General features: G+C 45.2%; 1 protein-coding gene across 1 annotated transcript in view; it reads left to right on the top strand.

The window, feature by feature from the left end:
* FMN1 (formin 1) overlaps positions 1 to 23,610 on the top strand; it is a 164,692-nt gene that overhangs the window by 67,564 nt on the left and 73,518 nt on the right. The window contains exons 4-5 of the mRNA XM_083167847.1: positions 2,326 to 2,443; positions 13,872 to 13,933. Of these exons, the coding sequence (XP_083023973.1) occupies positions 2,326 to 2,443; positions 13,872 to 13,933 (180 nt within the window). The remainder of the gene's footprint in view (positions 1 to 2,325; positions 2,444 to 13,871; positions 13,934 to 23,610) is intronic.

Below are 23,610 nucleotides of genomic sequence, written 5' to 3' on the forward strand. Positions count from 1 at the left end.
CCAACCGTGCATGCCAAATTCTCCCTAAAATCATTTTTTGGTATTTCAACAAAGATGGAAAATCAAAAGCCCAAAGAGGAAAGTGCAGTTCTGAAAGCATTCCGATCACTAAGTACTAAAACGGATGTGCCGGTTGACCCACCAGATATTGCAGAAGATTCAAAAAGCGGTGAATTTATTAAACGGCCAGACGCGGCTCCCGAAGGGGAGATGGACGATGACGCGTTGATAAAAGAGACAATTAAAGATGGACAAATTAGTCAGGAGGAACTCTTACACGAGGATTTAGTAATGACAAATGCAGAGGATTTACACCAGGAAGAAGTGGATTCACAAGTCACCGGGGGACAAAGTAAAAGTGACGGCTTCCCAGAGCAAAACAAAGAACACCATCCGCAAATAGATAATCTGGGAGTTACAGAAGCTCAAGTTTTACAAGAGCAGACACATGAAAAGAAGGGAGTGTACACACCGCATCCAGAAGCTTCAGACGTCTGTGGGGATGCTATGCCTGAGGTGCCTTCCATGGCCGACGCTGTCTCAGGTCAAATAGACTATGACCAGGATGGTATGCTGGTTCGTGGTACTCTAGTCCACATATCTAGTGATTCAGAGTCTGATGGTGAGAGCTCAAAGGAACGTACAGGCCAGAGAGCAAGAAAGGCTATGTCCAAGAATTTATCGTCTTCTCGTACATCGTTGAACAGTGGCCTCAAAAAGAATCCAGAAACTCCGAAGACTGTAGATAGTGATGTTACTGAAGGAAAGGGCCAGGTTGGGCTGGCCCTAAACAGATTAGAAAATGCAGACCCCAACGTGGGCAACGTGGGTGCCACTGATCCGAATGTAGTAGAGACCCTTCCGAGTTCTCAAATATCTGCCTCTTCCCCAGACACCCCTGGAGAGAAGCCGTTTCCAGAAACTCCGAAGACTGAAGATAGTGATGTTACTGAAGAAAAGGGCCAGATTGGACTGGCCCTAAACAGATCAGAAAATGCAGACACCAATGTTGAGAACGTTGGCAACATGGGCGCCACTGATCCGAATGTAGTAGAGACCGTTCCGAGTTCTCAAATATCTGCCTCTTCCCCAGACACCCCTGGAGAGAAGCCGTTTCAGCTTCCAGCCATATTCAGTGGTTTTCTTGTGCACAAGAAGGGAGCATCTACGGATGATAAGGATACCGTCCCGGTTAAACAAGGGGATAGCGACTTAGCTTTGCTAAAACTAACCCAACCAGTGCAGAAGTCTAAGCTTCCAAATGGGCCCCAGGCCCAGAAGCGGGAAGTAAGGAAGTCAGTGGAGCCCAAAGCAAACTCCAAATTCATGGAGCAACTTTCCCAGCTGTTGAGCTTTGATGCGCCAAAGCAAGAAGAGAGTGAAGAAGGGTCACTTCCGAAGCAAAGTGAGGACAATTCTCCTGCCACCGATGACACAGAGGAGAAACAAGAGTCTGCACTGGAAGCATTTAAGTCTTTTTTCACAGGTGCTCCTCGGAAGTCTCCCAAAAACTCTCCTGATCTCGAGACTGTGAAACGCAAGCAGAAGATGGAGAAGGAGTCCCTGAAGTCAATCTTTGAAAAACCAAGATCCACAGACCCTGACCAGTCTTCAGAAATGAAAAGTGTACGATATTATTTTTATATTTAACTTAGACTTGAATCTTTGTGTGTAAAGCTGGGGGACACTGGGCTATATATCAACCATTCCAGGGAACGGTCGATATATATTGTGAGCAGCTCTGCAGCACAGACATTGGCCGATATATCTGCTGATATATTGGTGCATCTGGTTTTGTGTACAGACTATCTGCCAACCACCCCTGTGTAATTTATGCAGGGACTGACTTCACAGCTGGGCGGGCCGGTGAATTTGCCCGCCCAGCTGCGAAGTCAGTCCCTGGATGATCGGACCAATATGTCAAGTGGCTGATATTACCTGAATCTCCTGTTCAATCATCGCGATTGGGAAATTGGGGGGGGGGGGGGGGGGGATTCTGCTAGTTCTGTACCTAGCATTACTCTAGAGGTGTTCTTAATCAAATTCCTGATGTATATGATACATAGCAAAATCTGCTTTAAGTACGGTACATTAAGAGATAAAGTGTAGCGGATTGAGAGATGTCGAATTTATGTAAGAGACCTTTACCTATAATATTACCTGTAGCTTTACATTTATACAGTGCTGTGTCTTGAACTGTCTGAGTTCAGGCTTTTGTTTTTTACAAGGGCATTGATATGCAATAATGATCAGATTTATACTTTGCTTTAGATATTTCATCATTTGCATGATCCGTTATCTGATCCTTCTGTGCATCTGTTACAGCCAGACAATAGTCCCTCTGACCCAGATGACCGGACCCCAGGGAGACTTCAGGCTGTGTGGCCACCCCCAAAGCCCAAAGATGAGGAGGAGAAAGTGGGGCTGAAGTACACTGAAGCAGGTAAGTGAGCGTGTGTAGCACATACAGTAGTCCTGTTGGTTCCACTGCCATAGCCGATAGATCGGGGGTGTTTAATCTACAAAGCTACCAGATGTGTGCGGCATCGTTGAATAATGTATTCCTTGAGCTTTTAAGTGGGAACGATTTTATCACCCAATTGGCGGAGTATAGAAAACATATGAGCGTGTCTAATTTTATGCATTGTCCTGGTAGAGGCACTATCACTTTCATTATAGTACATTGCTAATGTGACGTACGAGACCGGTGGTCCTGTTGCCTTGTGAGGGGGGGTCTGACCTTACGGTGTATGTAAGGAATGATGCTGTTCTAGTGTAATGTGTGTAGTATTGTAGTTCAGGTTCTCATTTAGTCTGGATTGGAACAAATTACTATAAAACTCGGAAGCTATGGTGATTGTTATGTTATTGGTGTTTTCATTTAAGGGGCTTTAGTATTTGCTATGGGTCATAGGGTCAACTGTATAAAGGTAGACATACATGGGATCGACCACTGAAGGCTGACCAGTCGACCCAAGCATTAGGTCGACAATGAGAAGTTTGACAGTCAAAAGGTCGACATAAGGTTGTAACTTTTTTGTCCCAAATGTCGACATAGTCAACATGGACACCATCTAAGTGCCCTCACCATCATTTGGGCACATTATTGTATTCTCCCGCCATGCCATAGTGCAGGGCTGGGCAATTGCGGCCCTCCAGATGTTGATGAACTACACATCCCAGCATGCCTTGCATCAGTTTCAGCATGGCCACATACCAAAACTAATGCAAAGCATCCTGGGATGTGTAGTTCATCAACATCTGGAGGGCCGCAATTGCCCAGCCCTGCCATAGTGGATGGTACGGTATGAAATACCGCCTGTCGGCTCGAAAAAAAGTTAACCACTCATGTTGATCTTTTACTGTCGACCTTCCCACCCTGTGGACCTTCAGTGGTCAACCTAATGTATGTCGACCATATCCCTTAGTATTCACGTCAGAGGAAAGCAAAGCTTCAGTGTTGTGTTTGGAGAACTGGAGAGTAGATGCTACAGATGTGTCCTCATACATGTAGCCTCAATAGCGCGAGTTGCCTGGCAATCAGTAAGCATCCAGGTCGCGTGCAACTCTAAAATCAGTCATCATCACAACGTAACGTGACTAGGGCGCAGCAGGAGGCTTCTCTGGTGAATGTGATATGCACTTGTATATTGTGTGTGGCAGCGTCTGTATATGGAGCTGAACAGAACTTGTATTGGAAAAAATCTGCAGCTGCTACATTGTAACGCTGCGTATACAGATGCAGAGACTGTCGCACACTGTGCAGAGCAGTTTCATATCACCGTAGTTTATCAGTCTCCTATCAGCTTTGCATTGCAATGAAGATGCATTTTCGGCAAAAAACCTGCACATTGCTAGAAGGTTCTCGCGCAACCCTGCGCACCAAGAGGGGCTGTTCAGCACAACTGCTGTAAAGATGTATGAGGACAGATGTGTAAATTGCAGGGGTATATGTGTATGACTGGAGAGTTATCGGCATGTACAGTATGTTGTATCAGGAATTTGTCCATATTCTGTGTGCTACAGGGAAACACCAGTTTAAGTGAATACTAGTTAAAAGCCCATCAAAATGACAGATTCTGCAGTGTACTTTCACTTTGAACTGTGACTCTCCGCCCCATCCTGTCCCTATCTACTCCCTCTCTCCATATCCTACAAGTTTTAAACAAATCAGTTTCCCTGCAAAAATGTCTTTCACTTTCAATTTGTTCTGTTGACTGGCCTCTAGTGGTCACTGGTGATACTTTACCTCAGAGGTGTGGAGTAGTTAGCGATAGATAGATATTAAGGGTCAACACTTCAATTCTGACAACGAGGTGAAAGCTGCCGTTCAGTCCTGGAGTTGACGACAACCGCCAGCTTTCTTCTCTGATTGGTTTGCCCAACTCGCCAAGCATTGGCGCACATGAGTGGAAAGGGATGGGGACTACATTGAAAAGTGTATAGTGCACTACACAGAGGATAAACTAAGTTATTAAAAATAAAGTGTTCAAATGCATTCACAAATAAAAAACTCATAGCCATGGAGGCCTTATTTTTCAATCCTCGTATATATAACCCATTTGAGTATTTAGATTGAGGGATATTTGCCTTTTTTGTGTTCGTAATTTTCTAAGTAAAACATAGGGGTGTTAGTTGCTTCGCTCTAAAACAGGCATGTCCAACGTTGGCCCTCCAGATGTTTTGAAACTACACATCCCAGCATGCTTTGCAATAGTTTTAGCATTCTCTAATAGCAAAACTTTGGCAAAGCATGCTGGGATGTGTAGTTTCAAAACATCTGGAGGGCCATCGTTGGACATGCCTGCTCTAAAAGGATATTAAACAATATACAAAAATGAGTAAAGCTCAAATTTATTCTTCTTCTTAAGGGGTGTACACACAGGACTTGGTGCAGCAATTTAGACTAAAGGTGCCCACACACTAGAACGATTTTTTGGCCGATTTCCGATAAATCGGCCGATATATCGTTCGGTGTTTACCGAAAATCGGCTGATTTCGGTACGATGCGCCCTCCCGTGGATCTTTTGCTAAATCTTCTGATCTTACGTGCTGCATGAAAGATCAGAACATTTACCAAAAGATCCATAGGACACGGGATCTTAAGAAAAATCTTTGGTAAGATGTGTGCTGGCCTGATATCTTTTGTCCAGGACAGGCAAAAGATTTGAAGGCTAATTTATGCGCACATCTTATGATCGCAGATCTTTCTAGTGTGTGGGCACCTTAAGCCCCATGTGTAATCAAGATGTAGATAACTTTCAGAGATTATGCGGCCAACTACATCCTGCCTTCCCCAGCCGCAGAAAGTGACAGTTTAGGTGGCATCTAGTGAAAATATTCTTGTCAGGACAGTCTATTTGGCCAGGCAATAGCGACTCTGCAGTGCCGAGCATCGCTATCACCCGATGTGCGCACAAAGGACGATTCTGCCTAACCTTTACATTATGTTGATAATGTATCAAAAATTGCCTGGGAGAATCACCCCGTGTGTACACCCCTTTAGGCTAATAAAGCGGCCCAGCATTTGTGGACCTCATGCAAAAAACAGCCTGTATATATTCTGCATGCAGAATTTAAATGTACCCATTGAATTGCAACTTGGTTTGTTCTATGTGCAAAGTAACTTGCTTTATTTGCTTTCGTCCTAACGTAGACCCCAAATGTGTAACAGAGACTTTCGTACTTAATTACACTAAACTTGCTGTGACTATGGCTACCTCCATTGTGTGCGAGCTATAACTGAGTGAGCTTAGGGAGCTACAGTATCTGTCCCATCTTCTCTTCAGTTCCCCATTAGGAGCCTGCTGCTGCTCACTGCCAGCTCTGTATGTGTGAAGGACAGATGGCTTTTATGTGTGTCTGGCATCTGTGAAAGAGGAGTAGTGGGCGGTGTCTGTGTTCCCAGGCGGTGATGTGTGGTGTACTGGTGACATGGTTTAACATGCTTCATTGTCTTAAACATAGGTGTGTATGTGTTCTATGTATGTGTGAATAGCAACTGTCTTCTGCTAAATGCTCATCTCCACTTGATACTTAATCAGATTCAAAACAAAATTGCAGTTATTGTTGTAGTTAATGCAGGATCCAACAAAGTTACAATGCAGTAGAGCAGGGGTGTCAAACTCAAATTCATCGGGGGCCGCATCAGCAGTTTGGTCACCCTCAAAGGGCCGGTTGTATCTGTAGGACTATGTGTCCACTCTTTATTATCGTAAATTATTGTCACTGCATTCAATTATTGTATACTCAGCAGTAGCATTTCCCTCCTGCTATTGCTGTGAGCTGCAGTGCATTAGGGCACACGCTGCTTGCACAGGGGGGCAGCACTCAGTCTTAGGGCATATGTCCTGCTTATTATCATGGGACACAGCAATTAATGATGGGCTGCAATGTGCCAGTGCACACACACACACATAGGCAGAGAGTTTGACACTTACCCGCTCTGATGCGTCCACTCCAGTCTGAGCTGCTCCACCACCAAGGACACAGCTGCGCTCTCACACAGGCGCATTTCCCCCTCCCTCCTGTGAGTAGCGCTCCTCGCACTATCTATCCAGGAGTGGGGGGCAGCGTGCTCCCGGTCACTGTGCAGTGCACACTCAGCAGTAAGTGACCTGGAGCACACAGCAGCAGCAGCACCATTCACCACGGCGGACCTGCTCTTTCCTCTCTCTGGCTCCTATACAGCAGGTGGGAGCGGAGGAGGGGTTGACGACCGGCGGCACTGCGCTAGAGGGCAGACATTCTCTGGCTTGTAGGCTGCCGCATATGCACTGAAGAGGCGGCTTTCTTGTTTAAAAAAAAAAAATCGAGAATAAAAGGTGAAGGCTGGCGGCGGCTGCGTGGGCCAGATTTGGCCCGCGGGCCTTGTGTTTGACACCCCTGCTGTAAGGGCTCCCAGCTCACCCACAGCAGAGGTAATCTTATAGGAAGTGGCTGCCATTGTGCAGATTTATTGTCCTCTGCCTATGACATGCTGGTTAAAGGGCCAGCAAAGGATTTGCTCACAGTGAATTTAAAGGCTCCAATACACAGGTGCGAGTGGTCTGAGGCAGAAATTGGACCTGATTTCCCATGAACTCCCCTGTCAGATCCTCCATCCGCTGGTGCATCGCTGTGTGCTGATCGATCTGTGCTCAACTAGATCACTCAGCACAAATGCTGACTTGCCCCCCTGTACGGGGCATAAGAGGCGAATACTCAGTGTTCTTACTACCTATAGCGTGAAAGCTTCTGTACTAGTTTGCACCACATCTAATTGACTCAGTAAGCTGCGAAGCTCGTAGTGGGTTACCTATAATGTTACAGGGCTGCCTCTGCTGGTCCTTGTGGGTTACCTATAATGTTACAGGTCTGCCTCTGCTGGTCCTTGTGGTTACCTATAATGTTACAGGTCTGCCTCTGCTGGTCCTTGTGGGTTACCTATAATGTTACAGGTCTGCCTCTGCTGGTCCTTGTGGTTACCTATAATGTTACAGGTCTGCCTCTGCTGGTCCTTGTGTGTTACCTATAATGTTACAGGTCCGTCTCTGCTGGTCCTTGTGGTTACCTATAATGTTACAGGTCTGCCTCTGCTGGTCCTTGTGGGTTTCCTATAATGTTACAGGTCTGCCTCTGCTGGTCCTTGTGGGTTCCCTATAATGTTACAGGTCTGCTTCTGCTGGTCCTTGTGGGTTCCCTATAATGTTACAGGTCTGCCTCTGCTGGTCCTTGTAGGTTCCCTATAATGTTACAGGGCTGCCTCTGCTGGTCCTTGTGGGTTCCCTATAATGTTACAGGGCTGCCTCTGCTGGTCCTTGTGGGTTACCTATAATGTTACGGGTCAGCCTCTGCTGGTCCTTGTGGGTCACCTATAATGTTACAGGTCTGCCTCTGCTGGTCCTTGTGTGTTACCTATAATGTTACGGGTCTGCCTCTGCTGGTCCTTGTGGGTTACCTATAATGTTACAGGTCTGCCTCTGCTGGTCCTTGTGGGTTACCTATAATGTTACAGGTCTGCCTCTGCTGGTCCTTGTGGGTTACCTATAATGTTACGGGTCTGCCTCTGCTGGTCCTTGTGGGTTACCTATAATGTTACGGGTCTGCCTCTGCTGGTCCTTGTGGGTTACCTATAATGTTACGGGTCTGCCTCTGCTGGTCCTTGTGGGTCCCCTATAATGTTACGGGTCTGCCTCTGCTGGTCCTTGTGGGTTCCCTATAATGTTACAGGTCTGCCTCTGCTGGTCCTTGTGGGTTCCCTATAATGTTACAGGTCTGCCTCTGCTGGTCCTTGTGGGTTCCCTATAATGTTACAGGTCTGCCTCTGCTGGTCCTTGTGGGTTCCCTATAATGTTACAGGTCTGCCTCTGGTCCTTGTGGGTTACCTATAATGTTACAGGTCTGCCTCTGCTGGTGCTTGTGGGTTACCTATAATGTTACAGGTCTGCCTCTGCTGGTCCTTGTGGGTCACCTATAATGTTACAGGGCTGCCTCTGCTGGTCCTTGTGGGTTACCTATAATGTTACAGGTCTGCCTCTGCTGGTCCTTGTGGGTTCCCTATAATGTTACAGGTCTGCCTCTGGTCCTTGTGGGTTACCTATAATGTTACAGGTCTGCCTCTGCTGGTCCTTGTGGGTCACCTATAATGTTACAGGTCTGCCTCTGCTGGTCCTTGTGGGTCACCTATAATGTTACAGGTCTGCCTCTGCTGGTCCTTGTGGTTACTTATAATGTTACAGGTCTGCCTCTGCTGGTCCTTGTGGGTTACCTATAATGTTACAGGTCTGCCTTTGCTGGTCCTTGTGGGTCACCTATAATGTTACAGGTCTGCCTCTGCTGGACCTTCTGTGTTTGCTATAATGTTACAGGTCTGCCTTTGCTTTGCTATTCCCCACAATTTTTAGAATTCACATTTTGGGAAATAAAATGTTACTGGTCAATGACTTCACCTGCCAAATCAGCATGGCAGCAGCCCCACTCAGTGCAGCCTGTAGGGGTTCAAACACCGCAGCAGCTGTAAATTGCACCCTTTACTCCCCCCTACAGCATTTACAGCCCCCCCTACATTTACAGCTAAATGGGAAGCACCTATGCCTACTACATAAAGGGGGGCCGGCCACGAGCATAGAAACGTGCTTTTCAGCTACAGGATATAGTTAACCTGGGTTTGTTTCGTGTCTAACTTTAGCCTGGCACGATCATTAATAAGCTTGTGAGTATTATTACAGGGCGACGCGTGCTGGCTGCTGTGGAGGAAGTAGGAGATAAGACATTCTGGTCCTCTAGGTGTTATTTGGAAGACGAGCCGGCATGAGTGCCTCTATTCCCGATGTTGCTGTTTTGTAGCAAGAGACAAAGGTTTCCTTGGGAATGTCCAGGTGCGCTCTAAAGCTCCGTGCTCCGGCTGCAGAGCTGATACATCATACCATGCGTATCTGGCTTACGCCCCGCACACACGGTGCGATTCAGTGTCACTTTCGAATTTTGATTTGGACTAGATAGTCCAAATCGGCTCAAAACTGATCCTGAATCGCTCAGTGTTAGCAGTATAAAGCCCTGTACACATGCATCAATTTTTCCCGATTTTCGATTCGAAGCAAAATCTAATCCTAAACTAAATCGAATGGTTTTTAGGACACTTTCGATCTGCATTCGATTCGATGCGCGCTCCTGTTTTCTCAAAATCAAACAGAAAAATCTACTGTGCATCCAAGGAAATATCGAATTCGATCTAGTAAATTGAATGTGTACAATGTACCATGAATGTATATTTAATTCAATATCTAATGCAAAAGTACAGATCTAATGCCAAATCGAATTGGAAGATCTCATGCCAGATCTAATAGAAAATCGAATCTAACGTCGAATCAAAAGCAAATCGATGTGTGTGTACAGGGCTTATCCCGATGCGCAACCTGAAAAACTCAACCTTTTTACTGTCCACCTTCACATTGTCAATCTAATGCTTGTCAACCTTCCGACCCTGCTGAACATGGCTATGCCAAGTAACGTCACCGTTTGATGTCGTTCATTGTGTATGCGCTCGGTCTTTCACCCGGGATTACTGCCAGGATTGTCAACGATATTGTGGTGGAGTGTATTGCCTAGTGCCGGCATATCCAAACTGTGGCCCTCCAGCTGTTGTGAAACTACACATGTCAAACAATAGAAAATAGAAGAAAACACACAACTAATAGTGTGGAATGTAAATAAGAAGAATAAAGGAACAGCAGGGAATTGTACAGGGTCCGTACGTCCGAACACTCTGTGCGGAATAAAAACACTTCCTCCAAACGTGAAACTACACATCCCAGCATGCCTTGCCATAGTTTTAACATTCCCTAATAGCAAAATTGTGGCAAGGCATGATGGGACTTGTAGTTTCACAACAGCTGGAGGGCCATAGTTTGGACATGCCTGTCCTTGTGCGTATGGGGCTCTAGTCAACACTGAGCATGCAGTACAGACCACGAGGATCATTAACGATGTGCAGGAGCACATATAAACTATATTGAGCATCCACACGATGACGTTCATAATGGCTGAAATGAGTGATCTAGTTTATGAGATCACTTAGTGTGGTGGTGGTGGTTTGGGGCTTTATACATAAGTGTAGTCATAGCTGTGTATTTCCCTAGAATTCCCCAAAATGAGAGAATACATTGTTCTATAATAACATTTATGCTCTATACCTATCAGGACAGTGGACAAGGGTGTTCTTCTACGCTGACATTCGTCCCTTCGGCTTGTGTTCTGGCTGTTACTAGCTTTGGGAGCCACTAGATAAATGAGATGATTAAACCTGTGGCTGAATTAATCACCCAGATAACATGGGAGCAGCATATAACACAGATAGCTGTAGCTGACACCCTTTTCTATTTGAAGCAACTCCTTCTGCAAACATGATCGTACAGAGAGAGCGCACTATTCTGAGCCATGGACTACGACCTGTACTACCTGTCTTATGCAATGTGCTGCTAAAATTACTACCTGCCAATGGTCAGCTTATCAGGCTGCTCAGACTAATATTCAAATGTGATAAGAAAAACATTAGCCAGTGTAGAGATGTAATTACCATCAACACACTGTTCCGGGCGGCTCGTGGGGTATCGGCGAGACATCGCAGCAGAGTATGGGCCACCTTTTGTCGGTATTCTCTCCTTGGTGATGCTGGCGTCTGTATTCTGACCACTGGCATCCTAACTGCCGTTCATCCATATTGAGCAAATATCCCATATATAATTAAAGGAATTTAATGAGGAGAGCTTTGAAGTAGGCACCCTAAAGCTAAGAGGGGAAATTCAGTGTGTCGACTGGGGGTGTTTAATTTTTTTTTTTTTTTGAGCAGACATGTGCCGACAGGTGGTATTTCATACCCTACCATCCACTACATTATAATGGGAGAATAAAATAGTGTGCCAAGCGTAGCGATGCACCGCGCCCGAAGCATGGCGAGCACAGTGAGCCATGCGAGGGGATGCGGTGCTACGTTTCAGTGTCCATGTCGACTGTCTCGAAATTTGGGGCGTGAAAAACCCCATGTCGACCTTTTGGCTGAAAACCTTCCTAATGTTGACCCAATGCTTGTGCCGTCCTTCAGTCGTGTCGACATTAATGCATGTAGACCTAGTGGTGTTGAGCTAATGCTTGTCTACTTAGTTGCTGTCAATCCAATGACCCATACCCCTTTGTTGTGTGAGAAAAAATAAACCATCTCGTGCTATTCTCAGGGAATGTCCGTTCTGCTGCAGCGTTTGGGTAGTGCACAAGTAATGGCATTAATGATGGAATATGGCCGGCTATATACAAGTACCACAATAGGCTCAATGCTGCAGGAGTTAAATGGAATATGATGACTTCTAAAAAGAAGTAGAGCATTGGAATCCGCTTAAACCACAGAATGTCAAGATAAGTACAGCAATAAACAGTATGCTGTGACAATCCAGGGGTTGTGTATTGCCTCATTTCTCTCTGCCTCCAGCATTATCTGGGAATGACTACAAGACCTTCTAAATAACTATCATTAGTTGTCACTGTAATGCAGCATTAGATTTTCAAAGCATAAAACCACTATTTGCCGTAACAAGTTAATTACAGAGTCGTGGACATGACTTAAAGGCCTTTTGGTTCCAATAGGTTTACTTTAGGTATAATACTTAGGTGTTCAAACTCTGTCCTCCGCACCCCAAACAGTGCGTGTTTTCCAGGTCTCCTCATAGAATCACAAGTGATAGAATTACCTCCAACTGTGGCTCTTTTTAAAGTGTGTGCCTGAGTTATTAACCCCTTCAGTGGCAATCCCGAGACTTTTCCGGGCTGTGCCTCAGTGCCCAGTCTGGCAGGGGTAAGTGTGGATCGAAGTGACCAAAAATTAGATCACTCTGAGAGACACCTCCTGGCGCTTAGCGGTTTTAGTGAGTTAAATTGAATTATAATAATAAATGAGGTTTTTACAGCTGGAGCATACACTTCTGTGAGCCCGTCTCGACTCACACAAAAAGAGAATAGAAGGGGGGGTTGAAGTGGATTGCGCTGCTGATTAGAAAAATTTAGGAACACACTGATTGGCTGAGAAAAAATGAATGAATTCTGGACACACTGTTATATTTATAATTTTATATGGAAAAATATATTAATACATATACATACATTTAATACATACAAACAATCAATTCAATGATACTAAAAGTATCTCATGAATTGGGATCCTTTAAGATAAGTAAAAATATCTTTAGCCAATTGTGGCAGACTTGCAGCAATGTAGCTTGTTTTAATGAGGTTGTATAACCAAGAATTGAGGGTGGTAATGTAGTGATAAATGGGGAAAAATGTCCAGTTCATACAGAGTCAGGTGATAATTTAGTTTACAGATATACAGTCGCAGGTTTTAGTTGTATTGCTCACCCTTGGAGATAGCACTTGCTTCGTGCTGGTTTGTGGGGGTCTCCAGCGAGCGGTCCCAGTTGTTGGAGGATGTGACTGTCAAGACAGCATTGAATAGGCGCCCACCGATATTTCCCCCGTTGGAAATATCGGCGGGGATTAAATACCCCTCCTTATTCTACTGCGTAATGGATTATGAGAATAATTATTTTTAACCAGGTGCATATATTGGTAAAACTGAGGATTGTTGTAGTATTTGTAGATGTGAAAAGCTGATTTAAAGCCGAGACTCTGAAATTCATTTAAATCGTAAGCCTTACATGTGTTTCATTATACCAAAAGCCTTCACCTACAGATATACGCCGTGTTTTATATAGCGGTGATAAACTTTTGAACAATTTGAATTTAAAATATAAATATTCTCAAATTTTATTATTCCTTCTTTACATACATTTTCTATATGGACATTTTTTTTCATGTTGACCAGATTTGTGTCCACATAATTGACATACCACCACCCCCCTGCAGAAGGAATCACCAGAAGTGCAAGGTGGTTAGGAAGTTGGCATGTGCATTGTCTGTGAGCTTACGTGCAGCACAGAAATGTCCTTCTTATGCTCAACCGACAGTTGTAGTTCAAACTGGGCATCAATCTATTAGTGTTCCATAAGGTATGTGGGGGGGTTGAAATAGCCGCAGTACATCCCTGCTCGCCATACAGGCATTACCAGCAGATGAGCCACGGGGTGGACGCATATTCTAGAAACCACCCCCCCACCCCCCACCCCCCCCCCCCACCCCCAGAGCATTACTCTGTATTATAGACTTCCACCCAAGATTTGAGGACTAATCATTTTCCTAATAACCCGGGATTAATTCAATTTCACACTCGGGTTCCGGCAAACTTTTTTAATGTTTTTTTTATTGTTCTGTTTGTCTCCGTATTATTAGGTTAGTGGGACTGATTGGTGGATTTACTTGTAAATCTCTGATATCTTATTTTTCAGAATACCAAGCTGCAATCTTGCAACAGAAGAGGAAGCACAAGGAGGAGGTGGAGAATCTGAAGGTATTTTTTGCCCATTTGATCAGACCGCTTGTAATTGCACAGAAGCACCACCTGTGTACACCACTGGAGGGCAGTATTACTCTCCACTTAAGCCACTTATTTATGCAATTGGGTGAATTCCTGCATAAAGATGTCTTGAGCGGTGTTCTATTCACTCAACTTAAACTGCAACTTGATTGGTTTAGAAAAAAAGCACTTATTCTATTTTAAAGGTTTCTCGTCCCTTGGTTATATAGCAGTATTGATCCAGACTTGGGTCGACGCGCATTTTGATTGACCGTAACAGGGTTGACCACTATTGGGCAACATGCATTAAGTTGACATAGTGGACACATGGAAAGGTCAACCATGATTTTTTTTTTTTACTTTATTATACGTTCTCATCTACATGAACTACGATCGGAATGGTAAAGTGTATAGAGCGCAGCAGCGGTAATGGAGCCAGAGGCCCCTGTCCCAAAGCGTGCAGAGCGAAGCTGTACACGAATTGGTGTGGTATAGCTCACAGACCATATCTAGGTCAACAGTCCGCAGGTTGAATCTGAACATGTGGAACCCAATTAGTGTCACCTCGCTGGGTACCTCATTCTGCTGGGCTTGGAACACTTTACTTTTCCAATCATAGTACATATGGCTGATTAAGTATAAAAAAAAAAAAAAATCTTGAAAAACTTGTCTGCCTTTTTGCTTGTTGACATAGTTGATGTCGACTGAATGCATGTGGACCAATAGTGGTGTGTACTTACTTGACTGTAGACCTAAGCATTTTCTGTGTGTCATCCGGATACCCATGTGTTCAAATTAATACCCAAAAAGTTAAAAACTCATGTTGATATTGCTTGTGCCTTTGCATGCCTATAGGTGTAACGGGAAATAATGTATGTCCCGGACTGCGTATGATATATCATATGTGATCCAGCTGCCGATTCAACAGGTTTCTCACATTAAAACCAGTTGCCTAGTACTATGTAGTTCCCAGGGTTGGGATCATTTAGTCGACTTATAACTAGGTCGACAAGCATTAGGTCGGCGTGGGTCTAGGTCGACAATAGCGTTAGGTCCACATGGTCGACAGTCAAAAGGTTGACATGGGGTTTTTCACTGTTTTTGACCCGAATGTCGACACAGTCGACATGGAAACAGTTTGAAGTGCAAAGCATCCCCTTGCTGCGCTCGCGATGCTTTGGGTACGGTGCCTCACTAAGCTCAGCACACTATTTTATTCTCTCACCACGCTCTAGTGGATGGTAGGGCATGAAATACCACCTGCCGGCTCAAAAAAGCGAAAAACCCAATGTCGACCGAGCCCATGTCGACCTAACGCTAGTATTGACTCCATGACCTTGCTGCATGTCGACCTAGTGGTGTCGACCCATTGCTTGTCGACCTAGTTACTGTAGACCTAATGACCGTGTCCCGTTCTCCATTGTACCAGCTAAACCGCACTGACCCATTGAGGCAGGGACTTCCCAAGACATCTGAAGGTGTTCTATAATACCTGTCACCTAGAAGTTAGCAGCAGAATCCTGTAAGTTGTGAGGTGGGGCCTCCAGGACTCAGTCTTGTTTCTCCAGCACTGCACACAGATGGGGTTTTGGGGCATTCGGAGTTCAGTCAAGTCAACACCTTGAATCATGTCATGTTTCGCAGTCTTTGTAGTGTGGCAGGGTGCATTGTCCTACTGAAAGAGGTCACTGCCATCAAGGAACATCACTACCCTGAAGGCCTGCACATACTGTAGGTGGTATGTACCAATTTTACGTCCGCGTGACTGCTAGGACCCAAGGTTTTCTTGGTGAAATGTGATCCACCAGACCAGGCCACTTTCTTCCATTGCTCCATGGTCCAGTTTTGTCGTTATTGTAGTTCCTTGCGATAGGCTCAGCATAGGAACTCTGACTAGTTAGCGGCTACGCAGCACCGTACTTGGCCAGCAGCGTGGCACTATGTGTACTGTACTCTCATCTGTTCATTGGTTGTTCTTCCTTGAATCCCACAAGACCTGGCATGTTGGAGATGCCCTGACCTGGTCATCTAGCCATTACAATTTTAGTCCTGGTCAATGTCACTCCGGTCCTTTACTTTTGCTGCTGCCAACACATCAACCACAAGACCCGAGTGTTCACTCGCTGCCTAATATATTCCAGCCCTTGTCAGTTGCCTTTGTTATGAGATAATATATATTTACCTTATATTTTTCGGCGGTGAAGCTGTTATGCAAAATGATCCTATAGTTATAATGCTGTGTTCTATAGGCAGGTTAGGTATCAGCAAGTAGAAATGGGATACTGTCCTCTGAATCCTGGGTACCTGTGGACACGCTGTGCCGCAGCTTTCCCTCAGTGATGTAGGGGAGAATATAGTCCTGTCCTCATGTACTGGCTATGGATTAAAGGGTCGACCATGTCTGAATAGTTAATAGATTGACACAAAAAGTTAGTCGTGAGCTTTTCAGTGGATTTTTTGTAAAAAAAATTGTGTATGGTGTGAAAATTTGAAGAACAAAACTCGAAAAATCATGAAAAACTCATGCCAACCTTTATATGTGTGGACAAGTGTCATGTCGACCTTTTGTCAATGTGAAGCTTATGCATGTTGACCTAGACATTGCGAACCTATCATTCAGATACCTCATGAACTAAAGACTTTGATCAGTAGTATTGAAATCTTTCTCTGACTGTTCTTCTGTAGATAACTGGGTTTGGCCGCCGCTGGGAAATTGGAACTTCATTTTTATTTACAGTGTTTTATATAGCGGCAGCATATTTCGTTGCGCTTTACAATTGGAAACCGTGATTAAACAAACTGGGTAGAAACAAACCGACATAGAGGTAGGAGGGCCCTGCTCGCAAGATTACAAATCTATAGTGATAATAGGAGGGATACATAAGGATAGAATTCCATAGCATGGCCGTCCCACCGGGACCAGTATTAAATCCCAGCGGCTGAAATACCGCCGCCTGAATCCCGACCGCCGCAGTACCGTTAAGGGGGGCCATGGATTCCCCCCCCCCCTGTGGGCTTGCTGGACTCTCCACGCAGCGGGCCCAGTGCCTCGCTAAGCTCGGCACATGTCGTGGACACCCATAGAGGGGGACAGTGCCAGGATTAAGGTGGTCGGTATTTCGACCTTCGGGATTCCGATCGCCGAGATTGTGACCGCACCCTGTCCCACCAGATTACGAGACAGTCCTGTTGGGGTGCAATTATATATGAAAGCTCCTGGAGGTTATGTGGGGGTTCTGGAATATGATATGTTTGCCTGAAGAGGTGAGTTTTCAGGGAACGCTTGAAAAGTTGGAGGCTAGAGCAGAGTCTTATTGTGCGTGGAAGGGTATTCCATAGGGTGGGAGCAGCCCAATGAAAGTCCTATAATAGTGAAAGAGAGCTGGTGATCCGTGCAGAAGAGAGACGCAGATCTTGTGCAGAGCGGAGAGGTCGGGTAGGGATATATCTTGAGATAAGCGAATAGATATAAGTCTGTGTAGTGAGAGTAATGGCTTTGTATGTAAGTAGAAGTATTTTATATTGAATGCGGTAAAATACACGCAACCAATGGGGGACTGACCAGAGTTCGCAAATACTCGCTATAGCGAGTATTTTACCCACTTTGGAGCACCAGGGACTCATTTTTTATGAATGGCTGGGTCCCCTGGGACCGAGCCATTTCGGCGTGCACGCCGTGTTAATAAGTGTGACAAGGGTGGCCGCTTCATACATCTGGGCGCGAAAATGAAAGGGTCCCTGTCACCGCAGAGTCATAGGCAGCAGTGCACGGAAGCCGCGTAAGCTGGCTCCTGCACTGTGCCTCAACAACAGACGCCTGGAGCCAACACCAGAAGCAGCTGCTCAGCAGGGGAACAGAGCTGCGGCTGGTGTGAGGACGGAGCACGAGGAACTTACACCAGATTTGGGGGCCAGAACCAGCGAGGTGTGACAGTGAGGACGGAGCAGACCCGGGCAGGAAGTAAAGGTAAAAGGGGTGCGTGGTCCATTTAGCAGGCTGCTTGGCTGTGTCATGTAAGGGGATTTATTGCTAGCAGGACTCGGGCTGCAGACTTCCCTCCTCCTCTCCTACCTCGCGGTGCTGCTCTCTTGTGTGTCACTGTCACCTCCTCCAGGCTCTGAGTGCTGGTTGTTAATGGCCCACTCGTCCCCTCCTCCAGTCACTGCACAGCTGGCAGAGAGGCTGCAGGTCACCAATTAACTCTTAACAGGCAGAGCTGCCTGTAGGGGAGGAGCCTATAGACTGCTGGGAATTCACTAACCCTATCCCTCCTGTTCCTGCTGCCATTACTTTTACAATTCTGATCGGTGCAGCACAGGTGTCCCTATTCCGACATTATGCCTTTTTCAAGTATATGTGTATCTTGCTTTATGTGAGTGGGCAAATTGCCAATTGATTACCCCCCCCCCCCCCCCATCCCACCCCACCCCACCCCCATCTCACAATAGCCACAGTTTTGGGATGTTCAAATCTATGTTTGCTCGTCAAAAAATAAATAGGCTCAGTCTGGCCCTTGGCTCATTGTATATGCCATATGGAAGAGAGGAGGAGGCTTCTGTATGTGCCATGCTGGGGAAGGGGAGAGGAGGCTTTATTCCGTTGGGACCCAGAAAAGGTCAAGTAGGACCCCGATTTTTTTAAGTGAGGGGTCCCAGGGACCCATCATTTTTGGGGGTTTTCGCGATCACTGACTGACCAAGCGGATCAGCAGATGATGAGCATCTAGCCAGGAAGATCAGCCTCGCAGCTGCATTCAACATCACTTCTCTGGGGTTGTTCTTTTCAGATTATTATGTATTGTTTTTCTGTAAAGTTCTATGGTTTATATAGTAGGCACAGAATAAATTGGATTGCTTCAGGTACATACATTACTTTTGTAACTTGGCTTGAAATGTTCATATTGGCTTGTTCAGCTGTCTGCTACTAGGCCATACCATCATAAAGTCTCCCTTATGGAACAGGGAACATGGTTATCTGACATTAGGTTATGTGGACAGTTCTGGCAGATGCTGATATTTTGCAAAATATGTAACAACCATATATATTATTATTTATTCGTATGACATAGGGGCTATGAGCCCTGAATTGGCTCTGTACAGTATGTGACTCTTTCAATACACAAATGTTTGCCGTTACAAGACTCCGAGTATCACGACTTTAGTGTACACAGGGGTCCTATATTGCTTAGTAGTGGCGTCTCGGACTACCCATCTATATAATATATATGTTCTTCTAAACAGAGGTTCCTGCAAAGGGGAATGCAATGTGAAATTGTTAGCAGATTACTTCACCAAGCAGTGATGTTAATGCTCTAGGATTCCAAGCAACGTGGAAGAGACTTTGATTAAACACATCTAACAAGGGAACAGCGTAATGAGCGGAGCAATCATCCTGCTCTCCGAACAGCCGTGTGCACGGATGTTGTTGTGTGACCTTGCGTATTGGTTCAGGGACACAGAGAATCTGTGTATCTTTTTTTTTTTTTTTTTAGTTTTGCTTGTCTTGTTTCGTATCTAAAGGATCCCCTTAAGCAGATTTTAGAAGTTGTTTTTTTTTCCCCAGTATAAATAGTTTTTGATGATTCTTTAAAATTTAAGATTATAGTTGTAGTTTTGGTCCGTCATCTTGAAATAAATATTTCAGTGTTCACGTGGGATAGGGCATGAGACTGCTGTGTACAGTAACCAGCAGTAGCTTCTGCTGCGTATCTAACCCTCCTTACCACCAAGCCTGACCAGTCACAACACATTTGGAACAAAAGCTTCTGCTTCTAGTCCTGCTATACAAATAAAAGTTCCATTACACCGAAAAAATGTCCCAATTCTATGGCGGGAATTACATTTTCTCACTAGATGGCATCCAATGGAGTAATTCAATTGTTGCTCGGTTTGGGCGCTCCGAGCCACGGAAAGACACGTTTCAGCTCACAGTGCGCATACTGATGTGCTGAAATGTGCGAAAAAGTGACCCGGTTGGGCACCCAAAAGGCACTTTATTGGGAGATGAGCTCTCCTTGGAGATCGGGGGCAATAAAACAATTGAATTGCCTCTATAAATTTTTTTTTCTTATGTAGCTGTGTACATATATTTGCTCCCTGTGAGCTTACTGTCTTGCCAAACCTGAAGAAAAGGCCTTGGATGAATTTACTCCCATTGATTTACGAATTGGATGTTGGAATATGAAGAGCTCAAAAAATATTAGCAAATGTGTTAATCCTTTAATACTATAGTTTGCTATATGGTTTGACACCTATGTTCTAAAGATAGTAATTGGTTTACCATATAACAGTACATTTAAAGAGTGACTGTAAATAAAATATTATTTACACCTTACATACAGATGAATGCTCAATAAATATCTTTTGCGATACAGTTGTAAGTGGAAAATGATTCACAAAGTATAATTTGTCAAAAGCATTATATAGTACCAGAACCCTCATTAGTAGAATTAGTGTTCATTCTAGCACCCGCCATCTTTGAAAACCCATGCAGTTCCTCTTCCCTGCCTGGGGTGTCGCTGTCTGCTGTGGTGTTTCTAGCACAGGTCTGGTTTGCATATCAGTGCTGAAATACAGTCTACCCTGTGCTAGAAGCACTACAGCAGACAGCGACCCCAGGCTGGGAAGATGAACTGCATGGGTTTTCAAAGCTGGTTCGTGCTAGAATGAACACTACAGAATACACATATAGTGTATGTCCGCTTATACCATTCCATCATCATCTTAGAGTAAGGGCAACTCAGTCTCCATCAGGAAGCTGTGCTCAATTTTGGTTATTAACGATAAAGGAGGCAGCAATATAAATGTGACTAAGGAGGTATCGGTTGATGGGTTGGGACCAGTGTTCCCTCTAAGCCAGTGGTCTCCAACCTTTTTTGGGTCGGGAGCTACTCGCGACAAAATAAACCGCCCGAAGAGCTACTAAAGTAAAAAAAAAAATTAAAAATCTGCATAATATCCCAAAAAATGCCCTTTACACATAATGCCACAAACTGTAATGCCCCAGACACATTATGCCACACACTGCAATGCCCCAAAACATACCTCCCAACACTGGAGGCAGAGGAGAAGTCATCTGCGCGTGACAAAGCTGCCTGGAGCAGCGAAACCGGTTAGGATTCTCTCACCAACCTTCCCAATTACTATATACTTACCAACTGGAGATCCTGGGACTACCTACCCGCCTATTCTACATCCAGATTCCCATCCAATTTGGATACAAATACCCTGCTAAAAAAAGGAGAGGTTGAGGACACCAGCCTGCTGTATTCCATCGAAAGCGGAGGGAGTCTGTTATTTGAGCCACCTGGGGCCACTCCTGGATATTCCATCTAGTCCTCCCTCCCCTCAGTCACATTGGGGACGCTACCACAGCTCCGTCCAGACCTGCGAGACCATCCAGGTCACCACAAGCCCTCAGCTGGTTGGAGATTCTAAGACTACCAACCTACCTTCTATACCAGATCCTGACCCTATTTGGTTACCAACATCCATTAGAGGTAGAGGTCACCAGCCCGCTATACTCCATCTAGCGGAGGGAGTCGGTTATTCGAGCCAACTTGGGCCACTCCTTAACATCACATCTGGTCCTCCCTCCCTTTAACCCAATTTTGGGACACCATCTCAGCTCTCTGTGGACTTGCGGGACTACCCAGACTACCCGACTGCCTTGGTTGGTTGGTGAGACACGAACATTTTATTTCTGTTTTTACAAGTTTATAAATTCTGGCTATATGCTATTCGTATTTTAGAATAATAAAAGTATCTTTTGTACTAGATCTAACCAATCTTTACTCATTTTTTAATATAATATTTTTTTAGCGCTGCTCAAACCCACCCTACATTTTCTTTTGTCTACCAGTACAGGACTAACTATCCTGTCACAGAGCAGCAGCTGGTAAATACAGCTCATATCAGGCGCACATGACCTATAGTCACCTGGTGTGGCTTGGGTCATCCCCATAACCCCTATTGCCAGATACACATGACCACAATATTGCAGTCCGTGATACCCATTATAAATATGCCCCGCACCGTGATGCTCCATTATACAAATGCCCCACACCGTGATGCTCCATTATGCATATGTCACACACACACACGTTGCCCATTATACATATGCCACACACCGTGATGCTCCATTATACATATGCCACACACACACACGTTGCCCATTATACAAATGCCCCACACCGTGATGCACCATTATACATATGCAACACACCGTGATGCTCCATTATACATATGCCACACACCGTGATGCTCCATTATACATATGCCACACACCGTGATGCTCCATTATACATATGCCACACACCGTGATGCTCCATTATACATATGCCACACACCGTGATGCACCATTATACATATGCCACACACCGTGATGCTCCATTATACATATGCCACACACCGTGATGCTCCATTATACATATGCCACACACCGTGATGCTCCATTATACATATGCCACACACCGTGATGCTCCATTATACATATGCCACACACCGTGATGCACCATTATACATATGCCACACACCGTGATGCTCCATTATACATATGCCACACACCGTGATGCTCCATTATACATATGCCACACACCGTGATGCTCCATTATACATATGCAACACACCGTGATGCACCATTATACATATGCCACACACCGTGATGCACCATTATACATATGCCACACCGTGATGCTCCATTATACATATGCCACACCGTGATGCTCCATTATACATATGCCACACCGTGACACTCCATTATACATATGCCACACACCGTGATGCCCATTATACATATGCCACACCGTGATACTCCATTATACATATGCCACACAACCGTGATGCACCATTATATATATGCCCCACACCGTGATGCCCATTATACATTTGCCACACCGTGATGCCCATTATACATTTGCCACACCGTGATACTCCATTATACATATGCCACACACCGTGATACTCCATTATACATATGCCACACACCGTGATGCCCATTATACATATGCCACACACCGTGATGCTCCATTATACATATGCCACACACCGTGATGCTCCATTATACATATGCCACACACCGTGATACCGATTATGCCTATGACCCACAACGTGAAGCTCCTTTATACATATGCCCCACACCTTGATGCTCATTAAACATGTGCCACACAAATGATGCCCATTACACATATTGCACACAATGTCCCACAGTAAGGCTTCTAATAAAAAAATGTAAATTACCTGCTTGCTGTCAGGGGTTCATTTTTGTTGCCAGGGGTTAATGCTCATTGACAAGGGGGTCACTGCTTGCCCCCTCCACTATGCCCGTCTTCAAATGGGCATAGTGGGCAGTTTCACTATAATAAATTCCTGAATAATAAATTAGTCATTGCTGCTGCCGCGTTCGGAGCTCAGCTCCATCATCCCCTTGCTGGCTTATGGAGTCCGTCCGTTCTTCCACCACACCATGCTAGAAGTCATATTTGCATATGACCGGGAACACAACGCTGCAGCGTTACCCGGGAGTGCTTAGCGCCTGCTGTCTCCTCTGTCCCCGTACAAGGACTACAGTGGGGGGGAAGGTGGCGGCGGCTGTAGCGGGGCAAGGCAGCGGCAACAGCGGGCGGACCGGGCAGGCAGCAGTGGTCGAGCCACCCGTTTCGCTCAGACGAGCT

This window comes from Crinia signifera, chromosome 12, assembly GCF_055691185.1.
Source record: "Crinia signifera chromosome 12, ASM5569118v1, whole genome shotgun sequence".
Classification (NCBI taxonomy): domain Eukaryota; kingdom Metazoa; phylum Chordata; class Amphibia; order Anura; family Myobatrachidae; genus Crinia; species Crinia signifera.